Here is a 17,419-nt window from a genome sequence, read left to right on the forward strand (position 1 = left end):
GGATCACAACCCATTTTGCCAACTTCTCTCCAGAAATGCATGTTGAAAGCACAACTTTGCTCTTAGTAACCTATCCCAATTTTTAAAAGTCACTTAATTTCACAAAACAAACAAACAAACCCTTTGAAAGCAAGCATACAATAGTAACCTCTGTTCCTCCACATTGATCATGGAAGAGTAATACTTGTGACTTATCAGCTGATCCTAGAGTGACCCCCAGAGAACTGTCTTCATGGAGCCAGATAGTTAAAATATGATTGCTCCTTCAGGGTAGTGATGGCAGAACCCAGGTGTAAAGATTGTAAACTGCCCATGGCAAGCAATGGTTTTAGAGAGGGCAAAAAACAATCACATATACTTCTTCATGTTTCCCTGGAAGGAGCACAAAGTTTTTTGGGAAGGTCAAAGCACACAGAGGTCAGTTTCTATTACATTTGCATTATCAGGACTCCACTCTTGCAGACTTCCCCTGTTGCTGCTTTGGATACCCAGGGCTCTCAGTAGCTGGTATATATGAGACAAAGAGACAAATATTGGACCAGGGAAGAGCGAGGCATTTTTGTTGACCAATGAATCAGATGCAAAAGGAACTCCAAAATGTACCACAATGAGGTGGTAATTAAGTGGCTATTTAAAAGAAAAGAAAATGTCAAAGGGAGCTCAATCATTCAGCTCACCAGCTGAAGTCATTCTTTTTACAACAGTCATCCTTTTTTAATTTTTTTTTTAAAGGAAGCAGTCAGTGCTCTCAATACCCCATGCTGTTCTAGGATAAACTAGGTAGAAGAAGAAGAAGAAGAAGAGTTTGGATTTGATATCCCGCTTTTCACTACCCGAAGGAGTCTCAAAGCAGCTAACATTCTCCTTTCCCTTCCTCCCCCCACAACAAACACTCTGTGAGGTGAGTGGGGCTGAGAGAATTCAAAGAAGTGTGACTAGCCCAAGGTCACCCAGCAGCTGCATGTGGAGGAGTGGAGACACGAACCCGGCTCCCCAGATTACGAATCTACCACTCTTAACCACTACACCATACCGGCTCTCATCATCATCCTTCTTGATAGTTTTCACCACCAAGTGTACTATGGGCATGAGCACTGGTGTTTCATAAAAGAAGACGCAACAGCAGCTGAGGCAGAAAGCTCCAGCACTTAAGCAGACCATTTCTGGAATATCTGGGTAGTTGGCTTCACTGTCAAGGGCATAGACAGCTACTGGAGCTAAGTCAGCCTTCTCCGGAGTTGCCTTGTCTTCTCCTCGGCCAGTAAAGCGAAGATGAGCACCGCAACCCCAGAGTTGTCTGCGACTGACTTAACGGTCAGGAGTCCCTTTACCTTTACTGTTTCCTGTAGGATAAATTTGTGCTAGTTGTGACTGGGATCTTCCCACTCCACTCGTCATCGTGACCTTTTTATGGCCCAGTAGGGAACATGACAACACAAATGGGCCGAAATCACATTATTATTATTATTAAAAATATTTCTAGCCTATTCTTTATCGCCAACTGAACCCAGAGTGGGAACAATGGAAACAAAGCACAGTATGAACAAAAATAATAGAAGAGCAAAAATATGCACAAAAATGGGAGAACAGCAACTTTCCACTGACTTTGTGTGGGCATGTCTATTATAGTAATTGATTTAATCTCCCGAGCATAGTTTGTGCAGGGACATCACTGCAGAAGCCCTGTGGAGCATATAGAGGTTGGATAGCTTGAATCCTCCTTTTGGGGAGATAATTGACCTCTGCATTGTTTAAGTGCATTTGCCTTATTTAGGAAACAGCCTGATGAATAGGTGCTGATGTAAGAGGAGTTGACTATTAAGTAAGAATATAGGCATGACAGCATGACATATCTGAAGGAGTGTGCATGCACATGAAAGCTCATACCAATAACAAACTTAAGTTGGTCTCTAAGGTGCTACTGGAAGGAATTTTTTTTAAAAAAATATTTTTTATTTTGTTTTGAGCATGATGACATTAGTAATCCACTCATATTGGTTATACAAGATGCAGATCAGGCAGGTCCTCACTTTCTTAGTCTTTGGAGCAATTATGTGACTAAGTATTTGCTTGCTATTTGTAATTATTTCTCTCAATACTCCCTCCCCATATTAATTTACACATTTTTCTACTTCTAGAATAATCATAATCATAAAAGAATAATCATAAAAGAAAATGCATTTTTAAACAAGTGCTTTCTCATAATTTATGAGGAATGTGCCTCGGGTTTTGCTTTCTTTTCCCTGCATGGTCAGTGTGCCTTGACTCTGACATGAAGGAAGTGATTCTATGTGTGATTGAACCAATGATCTCCTTATACAGGCCTACTAATTATTATGTTTTTAATTAGCCAACTATCTTCTTTAAACTTGACAGTCCATGAAGCCCCATATTGCGGGTGATGTTTTGTAACAAATGACAGTTGAACATCTGAACTAATTTGTGTACAGTGCCTTCTCCATTGGCTTGTTGTTGGCAGTGAAAACAGTCCTGGCAAATACTCTTATTAGCTATGTGGTGTAAGCAGAAATGCACTCCCTTTATATCCTGCTGTGTACCTATAATAGAAGGCATTGGTCGCCTTTTACGAAATAAAACAACAACACTCGGACCATAAGGTTTTATATTCCGATTTCAGTTTTACCAAACTAGATTTGGAACCCAAATATTTTCTTCATGTAGGCAATGGGATGATTTATTTAGCATGCACCCGACATGGAAGAGTACAGTAAAGTCAATTTGCTTCAATATGTTGCAACTTAATGTAAAAGGAGGGAAAAAGCAATGTTCTCTTGTTGTAGACATCAGTTCCAGTTATCAGAATAATGCAAGTGGAGTTAGAGCTCATCAGAAGCAGTATGTATGTACATGCAAGTAAGTAAGTACAGTCGTACCTTGGTTCTCGAACAGAATGCGTTCGAAAACCAAGGCGTGGCTTCTAATCGGCTGCAGGAGTGGAAGCCATGGAAGCTGCACCAGACATTCGAAATAATTCAAAAACCGGAACACTTACTTCCGTTTTTTGATCGCTCAGGAGCCGAAACGTACAAGTTCCAAGGCGTTCAGCAAACAAGGTACGACTGTACAGCAAACATTTACTTGAAGGAAGCTTCCATTCTTTAGAGTTGTTGAAGAACATTGAATCTAATAATGATCAGCTGCTTATCTCCAGGGGTTGCTATTTGCATTTTTTAAAAATGTGCACATTAAATGCAAAGGGATATTTAACATCATTGGCTACTCTGGCCCTTAGAAGAAGCTTGTCAGGAGTGGGTAATGTATGTGCAGTATATATTTCATGCAGAATAAGCAAGTTCACTCTCTTAATACCTGCAAGAAAATTTCACAGTATAACTTCTTTTTAAAAGAGGTTTCAATTTGGCTAATTTTTGGCAGGCACCCAGAGGCTCCCTTGTGCAAATGGAAGCCTATTCTACATGTGGACCCCCACCCCCTGCAACTTCTGTCATTCCCCTTTCTATTGCAGCCCACTGCATCACACTGCTCCTCCATCCCCCTGCTTACAAAGCAATCAGTAGAACAACAATATTATAAAATTGCAGTCTGTTATAAGAAATAACAAACAACATTTAGCAACATTAAAATAACAGCAGTAAATGAAAGCATGAGTAAACGTAGGGTCATAAACTCAACCCCAAGTTGAGTTTATCTCATTATACATGGCAAAGCTATCTTTAGCCATCTCACCCCTTGCTTTTTCCTTTAGGACTAATTGCAGTCGTTAACAGTCATCAATAGGTTTTCCACACCCATCAGCCAATCACCCATTCCCACCACCCTTCTGAGTAATACCCCTCCTCACTCTCTCACTATATATAAGGGTCTGGTGACTTCTATTTCAGTGTATCTGAAGAAGTGTGCATGTACACGAAAGCTCATACCAAGAACAAACTTAGTTGGTCTCTAAGGTGCTACTGGAAGGATTTTTGTTGTTGTTGTTGTTGTTGTTTCAACCCCAAGTGATGATATCATTTTTATTATTCTGCTCAGTAACATCATTCTTTGAGCTGCTTACAGACATAAAATGATGAAATATGCTTAAAAAGCAATATCATATAATGGCAATATCAAGCTTTACTGTATTGGACATTTGTAGGATACAAATGCAAAGACAAAAATGTGTCTTAAAGAATATTGTCAGTAACTGGGAATGTAGGCAGTTTTATGGTTGAAAATGAAAACAAGTATTGAAACACCATTACCCAGGTGTCAGGAGTATTTTTGCCTCCTTTTAACAGTGTCTGATATTGCAGCCTGTTTATTTCACCCTGTGGAACTCAAGGGAAGCCATGTGACCTCAAGATGACATGCTTTGAAGTCCCAACAATTGTTGGGACTTCAAAGTGTCAATAGTGTACTTTAAGGCATTGGCAGCTGCATCTCCACTGCATGTATAATGCTGGGTGTGCAGCAGCTGTGTGGTTTGGGGAAAATGAGCCAGTAGGACCTTACACTGGGCCTAATTAAGCTTGTGGGCTAGATGTTCTCAATTCCTGGCTTAAAGCAATGGAGCACAGCAAGGTGGGGTTGTGGATGGTTGGGTTTTCCTTCCCTATCCACCCCATAATACTACTTTTCATGTAAAGCAGGGATAGGGATTTTATGTTGTTGGAATTTGACTCCCATCATCCCTGACCATTGGTCATGCATGCTGAGGCTGATGAGAGCTGGATTCCAACATCATCTGAAGGGCTACAGATTCCACATCCCTGATACGCTTCATTCATTCATTCACATTTTATTTGTGAATTGGAGAGATTCATGGATCAAAACCACACATGCCTCATCACATCTAGTTGGACCCTGCAAGTACAGTGGAATGTTGGGAGAATGGGATACAATACTGGGAACCGACTTTTATTTAGATAGCTTTCAGTGTTCAGCTCCAAAACCCAACAGCTACCAGTTTTATTCCTTCAGATATATAGCTAAATCAGTTGGTGTCTTCTGTTAAAGTAGCATTGATTTGCCCCCCTCCCCTTAGTCCGTGCCTGATCATTTGTACCATACTAAATGTCATGCTGAATTTGCAACTAAATGAAACTGTCTCCATGGCAGAATCTTAAATGCCTAGAGACTGTTTCCTTTGTGAATTTCAATCAAATGAATGATCTTAGTTGCTATTTGAATTTCCTTGTGAACCCAGGAGACAACTAGACTTTTTATCAGGCTCCACAGCAGCTATGAGGCCGGAAGCCTTTCCTTATAACCTGTTGGTTGATTGTTCTAAATTGTTGCCAGGTATTGATGAACAGTAATCTGACAAGAGTGAATGGGCAGCTGAGTGTAAAGAGCAGTTCTAATAAAAAGAATAATGAACACATTTTGCTTTAATGAATCCCACCAGTCCATTTGACAGAATTCTGCCTGTTGACCCTGCTAAATCAAATTCATACTTAAGTTACCGTAGTTTTCCTGAAAGCTACTGGCTAAGCTGCCAAATACCCATCAGATAGGGCTTCCAAATTTCAGCTTAATGATACTGCCACCTAGTTTTGGAACACATTAATTGCTTTAAGATCCAGCTGTGCAGGGAGGACTTTGTGTTGTGCTGAATGTGAAGAGCAGCAGCTTGATTTCATTTGCTTCTGTGACACAAGAGGAGAAGCTGTATGATATTCTGTGTCACTGCAAGCATCAGTCTTGCCCTAATCTTCAAAAACACATCTGTTAATGTCTGTCTTAATGAAAGTGTGTCAATGTTTTCTGAGTGCAGAGTTTCAGAGTGGAGAACCAGATCTTTACCTTGAAGCTGCATCAAGATCTGACTGTGAATCTTGGGTTGTGGCTCTCGGAGAGGCAAGTTCTGAAGGTCTGCACAATAAAATCGAGCAGCTCCAGAGACTGATCATGGAAATCAAGGAAGAAAGAGCAGCAGATGAAGTACACCAGCTCATTCCATCAGCACAGGCAGACAATCTTGCAGAGTCTAAGCTTACAAGTAAGCATGTTGTTTATTGGACCTTAATCCTGTTAATACTTTTTTTTTTTGGTGGAAATCCTCTCTTCGGTGAATGGCCAGTTTTAGGCAGATTAGAAATCTTTGTTGCCAAGTGTTATTGCATAATCACTAACCATTTGGCAGTGTTGCCTCGGGCTGATGGGATTCGAGTGAAACATTATCTGGATGAGCACAGGTTACCCCTCTCTTTTGTTGTAGACAGACATGTTAATATAATACTGAATATGTATTTTGCTTGCATAACTTGCATCCTATGGATGGCAGATATATAGCTGTCAGTTAATCTATTCTTTGTAGTGGTTTTTTTTTTAATATGCTGTGTACAAATGTTGTTTTGCATGTATTTCTACAGGACATTGAATGTTCAAAGTATGATACTGTACTTACCCTTATAACAAGTAATTAGAGACAGATCATCAGTTTAACACTTTCATTATAGAAATGGGAACCAGGACTGAGAGACAGGCTTGTTTAAGGTTTCCAAACTCCAAGCAATAGTACTCCGCCTGTCAGAATTTTGATCATGCTTCTGAATCATAAGGCAGCATCATATAAATTTGTCAAAGAAGAAAGGAGCTGAATGAATTGGCATCACTGGCTAACTATGGACAGCTAAGGCCAAAGCAACTCTCATCTGTTCAGCAGGGCTTGTATTTAAGACAGTAGCGCTCCATACCACATAAGAAGCTTCTTTTGCAATTATAGGGAGTTTCAAAAACCTTGTGGTGGTGAGTTAGGTTCTGTTATTCCAAGGAAAATTGTGGGAAACCCCAATAAACATGCCATGGATTGTGATCCATGGTACCGGTAGTGTCACTATGCATGGAGGAAAAAACCTAAACATGTTGCAGAGTTTCCAAAAAATAGACCAGAGACAATTGTACTTCATCCAGCAGAGCTTTACTGCTACTGAAGGCAAATGAGCATAATGGTCACAAATCCAATAACATTCAGGATTGGCACAGTTTATAAGAAATCCATTTGCAGCAGACTTAACTTTAAACTAACAAGAACTTATAATAAGACTAAACCTAAACACTATAGCATACAGAACAGAAACACTACACCAGAACAAAGAGATAGAAAGAGAAAGTAAGTGAAACCCAGGCTCCTCCTGGCCTGACTATTATAGTCAGCATGACCTTGACAGAAAGGATAACAGAACCAGTTTCAACCACTTGTACTCAGCTTCCCAGAAGGAATAACCCAATCATCAGAAATCTTTTTTTTCCACACAGACAAGCTTCCAGAACCCTCTTGAACTAAGTAAAACAGGAAAGATCTTTATATGCCAGATCAATACTTTCTGTACTAAGAAATGCAAACTGACAGGTAGTCTCATTTCTAAATTTGCTTGCATAGAAGTAAGTTCTGCTGAAATGAATGGGAGTTAATTCCAAGTACATAAGTTTAGGCAATGAATAAGTCTGATTAAATTCAATGGCGTGTACTTCATATCATTGCACTGATAGTCTTCTGGAAATATTATGTTTACTGAGTTTCCACTGAGTTTAGCCACGTGACCCTTCTAAATACATGTCCAGCCATTCTGGTGAAGTAATAATTTGTTGAAAAAAGCAGCAATTAGCTTTGGATTTTGAGAAATTTTGGTGTAAATGACATAGCCAATTTTCTTTGACTGGGGTACGGGATAACAGTTACTTCGTCAGGATAGCTTTCCCACTATGAATGTGATTAATTAGAACACAAAAATTGTTGCTTATTGAGAGACTGCAGTAGGCTCTAAAAAAAGTAGATGTGGTGAAACATTGCGTCTTGATTTGCAGCTCACTGTAAGGTGTGTTCCCAGCAACACCATTGGTATAATGCTAAGTATACTTCGTCATATAAAATTCCAGTGTATGAATTATTACCGTATATATTTTAACTAGATACTCTTTTACCAACAGATCTTCAGAGGACTGTCAGTGAACCAAAACTTGAATTCAGTCTTGGTAAGACACAACTTTAAATGTTGCGTAAAACTAAAGTTGATAGGTCACATCCAGCCAAGTGATGCTCAGAGTAGATCAACAGAAACAATGAGCATGACTTAACATCCATTGTGTCTACTCTGAGTAGAACTTAGTTGGATACAATTATATAATATATAAAGAGCATTACTTTCCACTTTAGAAAGCCCTGAAAAGAAGAGAAGCATATAACAGCCATTTTATCAAGTGGCCTTGTAAATGAATCTCTAAAACCTTGAACGGAAGCAGTTTGGGTTGTTTAATCTACTGATGAGCTGGCTCAGACCTTTTTATTATTAAACACTGCAAACCTGGGGCTGGAACACTTATGCATTCTAACCTTTATAATATATGCAGGTCTATAAAAGATAGGATTTTTAATGTTGAACTAATTAATATGTTCATGTAAAAATTATTTATAGGAAAGGTTTTAATTTCAAGGTACAGCAGCTTCTTGAGTGTTACCTTTTGAAACAGAATGTCTCTTTGGGAAAGTGTATCTTATTAATTGGTACATGCCATTCTTTTTGTTAAAGTACATGTAGCATAGCTAAAATGTTCAATCAGTCAAGCATACTAATTAACTGAACATGTCTTCATAGTATTACCCTAGATAAGCACTTTTTTCCTGTAAAAAGTGCTACTTCCCTTGCTGTGTTGAATTGAATTCCAGTGCTTTCAGAAGCATTGAGTCATTTCTTCAAAACCTACTAACTTTGCAAGCTTTGCCATTAGTTTCTTTCGGTATTAGGTTATGCAATTATAACAAATACTTCAATATGATGTATTGTGAATTTAATGGCAGGAATTAAGACCAGAATTAAGGTGAATAATAATGTTAGCTTTGTTTAGATAGAAGGAACGTGTGGATTATTTGTGCCCAGATTTATTCTATAACCTACTAACTGCTTAGTGATTGGCTGGCTATTACATTTTCATAACTCTGGCAGCAATCCAAACCACAAAAAGTGTACTCAGAATTAAGTCCCATTGAATGCAGTGGGCCTCACTCCTAGGTTAGTAGGGTTGGGCTTGCAGCTTTACTTCCATAATTATTTTAGTAGCTGGGTAGTCATTGTCTTTTACTGTAAAGGCCAGAAGTCATTTTATTTCATCATGATGTATACTGCATTTCAGGTAATACAATTTCTTAGCCTTATCCTAAGCCTTAGCCTTATATTTGATAGATTGCTTTCTTTCCCACTTTCCCAGTGTGGTGTAGTGGTTAAGAGTGGTAGACTCGTAATCTGGGGAACCAGGTTCGCGTCTCCGCTCCTCCACGTGCAGCTGCTCGGTGACCTTGGGCTAGTCACACTTCTCTGAAGTCTCTCAGCCCCACTCACGTCAGAATGTTTGTTGTGGGGGAGGAAGGGAAAGGAGAATGTTAGCCACTTTGAGACTCCTTTGAGTAGTGAAAAGCGGGATATCAAATCCAAACTCTTCTTCTTCTGCTCTTTTAATCCAGAAGTGGGGAAGCAGCATGCATAAAATAATCAAATATAGCATTAAAATTGCATTAAGCCTGTTTCTACACTGTATGATACATAGCAATGTACTTGGGTATTTTCCCTTCCAAAAACCCAATTATCATAATAGTTCCTCAAAGGTCACCTAGCCCAAGCCCAGCCGATACAGAAATCCACTCTTACAGTATCCCTGATAGATGGCTATCCAACTTCTTCTTAACAGCCTTGAATGATGGAGAGTACACAGTCATCTGAGGGAATGATTTTTTTCTTGTAATTTGAACCCATTGGTTCCAGATCTATCCTTTTGTCTGGACCAACAGAAGGAGAGGATCGTTTCTATCCTATGCTTTTCATACCAGCATTTATTTCTTGATTTTGCTTTTCTGCAGAATGATTCTAACCTGAGCTCATTAGAGAAGCCCAACTCATTAAAGAAGCTCAGATTTTAAAGAGGCCAGGGATATATGGATAGTGACCAAGGATGTTTTTCTTCTAAAGCCAGTAGGCGAAAGAAGATTTTTCAGTCATCAGTTTTACTTGTTTGTTTTGGACTAAAAAGCATATTTTGAGTAACCACTGTTCAATGAAAAGTTAGTGGATATCTGAGCTTGAAACATTTAACAGCTAGAAGGGTCCTATTGGGATTTAACCATTTTTAAGAGACACAGTTTTATCACTGATGTTCTGGAGTGATGCAGCAGATAATGGGATTGGATTTTGACAAACATTTCAGGCTAAAGGAGATGAAGTGAAGATTATAATAACAAAGAGAAAGGGACTCAGTGTTTTGAGAGTGGAGGCATGGAGAGGTTTATGGTTTAAATTATTTATTATGCATTAAATTGTTTAAGCACAGGGTTGGGTTTTTTTGTTTTGTTTTTAAACAACATTCTGATTTGTTCTATGCAGTGTATTACTTGTTTCGCATATTTTTCAAAAACTGGCCTAAATTTGTTTTTGGCTAAGCTTTACAACATTTACATTCAGTTGGACAAATGTATCACTCCACTAACTTGCACCATTAATGCAAATTTTGTTTATTTTGATGGTTTGTGTTCTAATGGGGCTCTGTTCCTCAGATTACATCCATTATTTTGCAAAAATGCCCTTGACTCCATCAGGGAGTTTTATTGGTGAAAATATTTTCATGATTGCGGGGGGGGGGGGCAGTGTTTGTTGGTGTTACTTCTTAAAATAATTTTTAAGTATCTAAAATTTACTTTGTGCTGTACATAGTCACTGCCTGCAGCCTTACACTCTAAAAGGTGTAGGGACGTAGGTGGCGCTGTGGTCTAAGCCATTAAGCCTCTTGGGCTTGCTGAACAGAAGGTTGGCAGTTCGAATCTGTGCGATGGGGTGAGCTCTTGTGGCTGTGTCGCAGCTTCTGCCAACCTAGCAGTTCAAAAGCATACCAGTGCAAGTAGATAAATAGATACTGCTGCGGTGCGAAGGTAAAGGGTGTTTCTGTGCGCTTTGGCACTCATCACAATGTCCCATTGCACCACATGATTCAGAAATCTGTCTGTGGACAAACACCGGCTCTCTTGGTCTGAACTGAGATGAGCGCTGCACCCTATAGTCGCGTTTCACTGGACCTAACCATCCAAGGGTCCTTTAGCTTTTACTCTAAAAGGTGTGGCTTATATGGAAAAAAGGAATGGAAGGGAAGAGGAAATGAGCAAAATCAGGTTATAAAGCAGTTCCTGGACAGAAACAGTTCTGGAGGGAAGGAGTCAAATGGCAGCTTATCTCTCAATGAAGCCAATGGTAAGGGCTTTGGTAGGTTGGCCATCAGTTACATCCTTTTGGCATGTTTCTTTCATTTTAGAAAACTAAACATTATAGCTCACAGGTTGTCTAAGCCAAATTCTGAAGGTTTTTACCCTGAGACCGTAGAGTCTGTATTCAAGAGTCTTAGCTGCATCTCTTAACAATTGAGGTATGTTTAAGGGATTTTATGGGTTTTATTAGTAAAACTCTCACAAAAGTCTCTCCATGCGCTCCTTCCCTATCATAGTGCATTACCCTTGGCCTGACAGTGGGTATTGGCTATGGGTACAATAGGAACACTTTCCCTTTCTCTCTTGCTGCCCTATAAGGTTGAAAATACCTCCCATAATCCAACTGGGAAAATTCAGAACCAGGAAGACCAGACTTTACTGAAGTACTGGAAGAAATTCATGATATATTTGAAAGACAATTGTAATCAATTGACATTGCTTGTAGGGTTACAAGAAGTTTTGTAAGGAGAACTATATGAATTATTGTGAAAGAGGGCTAAGAAGGAGTTTATTTAGGATTTGGATTTTATAGCAATAACTATAATAATAAAATGCAAAATTAGAAAGGAAGTTAGAAAACCACCAGTGGAGGTTGATGGAAGTCCTAGGCTGTGATAGCCAAAGGTCTGTTCTCCGTTTTCACATGAAGGAGCACATCTGAGTTGAAATTTAGGGTGCTAGGAATTCCCATGGAAGAATTCCCAGCTCCCTGACAGCTACCTGCAACAACCCTCTGAAACTAGGACTGAGCTAGCCAGGAGAGAGAGAGCAGTGTTTTATCGCTTGGGAGGGTTCCATCTCCCATAGGTAACTCAACATATTGCTGTGCTGTGTTTGAAGTTTACTAAACCACAAAGATGAAGGGGGAAGAAAACCACTGCCTCTTTTCCTTCCTGTGGTAAAGGCTGGTGACCCTTCTGCAAAAAAGCAAAAGCGTTTTCAGCTTATACACAAGGCAGTCAGAATCCAAGCCAAGGTGAAGAAAATGTGTCCTTCCCAGGTATTGTTTAACTTCCATCAGCCCAGCCAGCATGTTTGATGGTCAGGGTTGTTATGAGCTATAATTCAACAACACCTCGCAGTGTACAGGTTTCCTACCCTGGCCATACACCTGTATTTTTTTGCTCCATAAGACACACCTATTTTATAAGAGAGCAAAACAAGGAAAAAACATTCTGACTCAAACCTGGCTGCGTCAGCTGCGGAGGAGGAGAAAACAGCTTTTTGACCTGAATGTTCCTCCTCCACAGCCGCTGCCGCCAGCGGCAAAGGGGCGGTGGGGGGGGGGGCATTCCTCCTTTCTCCCCCGCCCCTTTGCCGCTGGCTTTAAAGCCAGCTGGGGAGAAGGGGAGGACACTACGGTCCGTCGCCTCTCCCCAGCTGGCTTTAAAGCAAGCGGGGGGAGAAACGCTAGCGCCAAGCACAGCGTCAGGACGGCTCTCCCCTTCTAGGCCGCTGGTCCCACGCCGTGTTCAGCAAGAGGCGGGGGTGGCGGGCAGCGTCAGTGGCAGGACAAGCAGCCTGGAAGGGTTCCTTTCAGGCCACTGGTCCTGCCTCTCACTGCGTTCAGCGAGAGGAGGGGGTGGCAGCAGGCAGCAGAGGAGGTGCTGCTTGTTCCTCCCTGCTTTTGCAAACGCAGGTAGCGGGGAGGAACGAGCAGCATCTCCTCCGCTGCCCGCCACCCACAAAAGCCAGGGTGGCGGCGGGCAGCGGAGATGCTGCCGCCCACCCCTCCTTCCCTGCTCCCTGTAAATGCGCGCGCTCCGCTTGCTTGACAGGGAGCCTTCGCTCCATAAGACACACAGACATTTTCCCTTACTTTTTAGGAGGGGAAAAGTGTGTCTTATGGAGCAAAAAATATGGTAAGTGGCAGTTGATTGAGCAGTGCCTTAAGTGTATTTGAGAAAGCAAGCTTACTGACAAGAACTTGCCTAGAAGTATAATTAATATTATTTATTACATTAGGATAAAACTGACTTGTGAGCCAACATAGAAATAAAACATTTTAAGCACGGTCAGTATTCTGCTATGAGCAAATAAGTGATGCTTGACCTTTAAACAAACTAAAACAGAATATGACATTCTACACAGGTTACTGGGATCAGAAACCTTTTTTTGAGTGTGACATTCAGCATTCACATAGGCCATTGATTTGTGGAAGATGATTAGTAGCTTGGCAGCTTTTATTGGCCTTGGGATGAGTTTTTTATCTGACATTCTAGGCCAATTAATGAGATGGCAGCTTTGGGCTATCTTTATTACCTTCCAGCCTGTGAGCAAATTATTGGAGCTTCAAATAAATGAAAATGTTAAAATATTAGCGATTTAAATAAAATTGCAGTTAATAACAATAACAACAATAATAATAATAATAATAATTTTATTTGTATTAATTAATATTAGAATCATAGCATCATATGGTGGATTGAGCAAAATCTGTTTCATTTTGGATTCCAAAGAGTATTTTTGGAGGCATGATTATTGTTTATAGGCTCTTCGTTCTTGAAAAAAGCATTTAAGTGTGTAGATGGGTGTTTTCTGAATTATGTCCTGGGGCATAATTTTCTTTTTTCTAGAGATAAATTTCCTTTAGGCCCTAGGACAGTGGTCGACAAACTATGGCCCGGTGGCCAGATTCGGCCCACCAGGCTCGTAAATCCGGCCCATGGACCCTGCCACCCACTCGGTCAGTCCCTGCGCTGAGCTAAACCGGTGCGGCGTTTCCTTGAAAAGAAGCCGCAGATGCCTCACCACGCGGGGACTGACTTCCACGATGCTGGCACGGGTTCAGATTGGCTTCAGGGAGCTCCTGCAGCCAACCCGAATCCTCGCTGCCCGCTCGCTGAGGTAAACCCAGCGCGGCCATGGACACAGAGGCTGGTGGGCGGTTGGTGGGTCTGGGCCGCACCATGGGCATCGTGATGGGTGCGTTGCAGGGCTTCAGCCAGAGCTTGGCGTACCTTCTGCCCCCACGTCTGGTGCCCGGCTTGGCACTGCTGCTGGTGGCATGATCAGTGGCCGCATTGGAGCAGCTGTATGGCAAGCTGCGCGCCGCCTGCCCAGCGCTCTGCGTGCGCGGCGTGCCCGCAGACCTGCCCTCAGATGATGGACCACAGCGCGTGGTGCATGCCGCCTGGGAGCTCCATGGGAATGGGCCAATGGAGCAGCTGCTGCTTGTCAACAGCACCGGTGAGCGGGTGGCACCGAGACGTGCTCCTGAGCATGTGCAGAGTGCGTTCCTCCTCCAGGTCCAGAGGTAGCTGCGGGACCGGCTTGCAGGGTATTTATATTTTTCAAAATATAGTCCGGCCTCCCACAAGGTCTGAGGGACAGTGGACCGGCCCCCTGATGAAAAAGTTTGCTGACCCCTGCCGTAGGACATACCACCAGCGTGTTGCTCCTTTAAGTGTTCTTTGACTCATGAGCTATTAGTAAAATGCTATGAATATAGATAGGAAATGACAGCTACAAAAACTACTGACTTCACCAGTCTTCTTTTCTTTGGCTTTGTTTTGGAACCATCCACTTAAATGTGCTTTGACATATCACAGATAAGTAGCGAGATCACAACAGGAAACAGTTTCAGGCAAGTCCAGCTGTAAATGCATAGTATCTCCTCTTATATTGGATGTGCTAAAGCATTCAAGCAATGTGCCCATACAGTGTCCTCTTTCCACGTCGTGACTAAGCTGAGTATCTGAATGCATCCTTAGTTTGCACAATCACTGGAATTATTGTATGGTTTTCTAGGATTCAAATACACTAAGCAATCTTAATTTGCTTAGTTTTCTGGACTTGCAGCTTGCGCTAAATGACTGTGTACTCAGTGCTTCCTGGTCGTTCCTGGAGAGCTGGTCACAGTTCCTCTTGCACTTCCTGTGTCTTGCACTCTCTTGCACTTTACACAGTAGCCTCACCAGGCTGGTCAGATATTGTACCCATGTAACTTTATGTTTAAAGTTTCGAGGTGTAGCAGAGAGATTTGCTCTGTTTATATTAACTTTTTGTAATGTTAAATCTATATGCAAAAACAAACAATTAACTCCTAAGAAATCAGAATTTTTTGGGATACCTTCTGTGGAGATTATGAGAATCAATAGATTGTTTGCCCCCCCCCCCAAGGATATAGTTGTAAGGGTTGCCCCATGATTGGCTTAGTTTGACCTTTTTCAGTTTTTTTGATGGGGTGGGGTGGCTCTCTGTAAAGTTTAGTATATATGTGTGTCATATAGCTGCTGGACTTTTAGCTGTCCCATTCACATCAGTAGGTGAGTTATTAACAGTACAGGATTTCCCCCCTATTGCATCAGGAGAGGAGGAATGGAGAGTAGACTTGTGGCGTTACCCACTTAAAAAAAAAAAAGAATTGCTTAGTTGTTCATGGGAAGGGTTTGTTCTCTGAGCTATTGAATAAAACTCTTTTAAAATCCTTTCATAACGTAAGTTCAGCAGGTTTCCTCCAGTAACTTATATGCTGAGAAATTGAAATTTCCCCTTAAACAGAAGCATCACCTTAAGACAGTTTACCTGTAACCTGTTCAAAAATAGTTACAGCTGCAGTGCTACTGCATGGTAATAAAACTGGCAACACACTCTGTCAATTCCTGCCTTTTGTGTTCTCTAGTGCTTTAAAAATGGAATCTTCACCCTGTGATTAGCCCTGCCAAGAAATTTTATAATGTCTTACTGGAGCATATAAATCAACATAGCCAGTGGCAGTATTTAATTTGACTTCCCTGAAACAGTCAAGCACGATGCAGTTTGTTTAAATAAAAGGTGACTAAGTTGGGGTGTCTGAGAAATGATTTCATGGCAAATTATTGGAAAGCTTCTCCATCAGGATACTTGGATGCGGGGGCTGAAATTTGAATTACTGTGTGTGTAAATTTGCATATATGAAGTGTGTGTGTGCGTGCGTGTGCACATATGCACATACATGTAGTGGGAGCTTAGTACATTCATATGTAAGAGCTGAAAGCCTTGCAGGAATTGCATAAATGGTTAGTGGAAATGAAAACTCAATTTAGCTTTCAACATGTGACTTCCTATTTCTGTAAGGTACTTCCAAGGGACTTCCTCTGCTAAATCAGCTGAAGCTTTTCTGCAATTTAACTCTGAAACATAGCTCAGCCTGCCTTGCCACAGAGTGGTGTGTTCACTTTGATTTGTTTTTACAGAGATTTCCCCCCACTTTCCCTCCCCTTCCCTCCTGTGCCATTTCCAGCATGTAAAGATCTAGTGGCTCCAACTCGTGATCGAAAACTGAATACATTTGTGCAGATCACCGTGGTTCAACCTGGAGAACAGTCTTCAACACGATATACAAGCACAGAAATTGTGGAGGTGAGCTCCTTTCTTTGTTCGATCACCATTAGTCATCAAATGCTAAGTTTTCTTTTCTTTTTTAAGCCAGTATAAAGCAGGGGAGGGGAGGGGAGTTGCTGGCATTTGCTTGTTTGTGAAACTTCTGCTTCTGCAGAAGGAAACATAAAAAGTTGTTTGGCTTTTCAGACACGCTGCAAAATCCTCTGGGGAACTATTGCTTCTCCTTTGATGTTAAGACAGCCCCCCCCCAGTAGAAGTATTTTAAAATGTGGAGTTTCGGCAAAGAAAATGTTAGCATGCTGTATGTTTGCAATGAACTATGTCATCCGAAACACAAGGCTTTGTGCTTCATGAAGAATGCGTGCTACGGTTTATACTGATAATATTTGTAGGCATAACTTTCTGCAGCAAACATTGCCTGATGTGGCTTTGCCCTGGTGACTTACGGCTTTGTCTGCTTCTTGGAACAAAAGTTTACTTTTTGTTACCAAATATTCATGTTAAGGAGTTTTAGGATACGTTGTGGAAGGAAGCAGGTTTTAATTGTGTGAAACTACATCCGAATTAGCTTCTCACTATTAAAGTTTCCTGATGCGTCAAAGGAATGCTTTTTGAGCATTCTTCCTGCTGCAAATTTAGCTGTCATGACTTGAACTGCTAGCAGTACTAAAGCTGTAACTCAAACAGCCTGCAACACAGCAGGATAGGCCTTGTGCAGACTGTTTGGCATGTTGCACTGCATTTGTTGTAGCAGACTGTTCAGGCATCAGTCGAACCCTTTCCTATTACAGTTTAGAATTGGCTGACATTCTACACAGAACTCTATATATGTTCAAATTATGTATTTTATTTTCACATATTCTTACATCTGTATGCCACCAGTATCCC

At 41.2% G+C, this 17,419-nt stretch overlaps 1 protein-coding gene across 6 annotated transcripts in view; it reads left to right on the forward strand.

The window, feature by feature from the left end:
- INPP4B (inositol polyphosphate-4-phosphatase type II B) overlaps window positions 1–17,419 on the forward strand; it is a 205,737-nt gene that overhangs the window by 65,254 nt on the left and 123,064 nt on the right. For 5 of the 6 annotated variants that reach the window (XM_033160867.1, XM_033160868.1, XM_033160869.1 and 2 more), the window contains 3 exons: window positions 5,738–5,962; window positions 7,894–7,938; window positions 16,431–16,549. In XM_033160867.1, coding sequence (XP_033016758.1) covers window positions 5,738–5,962; window positions 7,894–7,938; window positions 16,431–16,549 — 389 coding nt within the window. Of the gene's footprint in view, window positions 1–5,732; window positions 5,963–7,893; window positions 7,939–16,430; window positions 16,550–17,419 lie in introns of all 6 variants that reach the window. The other variant, XM_033160872.1, reaches the window with a different exon arrangement.

This window comes from Lacerta agilis, chromosome 9, assembly GCF_009819535.1.
Source record: "Lacerta agilis isolate rLacAgi1 chromosome 9, rLacAgi1.pri, whole genome shotgun sequence".
Classification (NCBI taxonomy): domain Eukaryota; kingdom Metazoa; phylum Chordata; class Lepidosauria; order Squamata; family Lacertidae; genus Lacerta; species Lacerta agilis.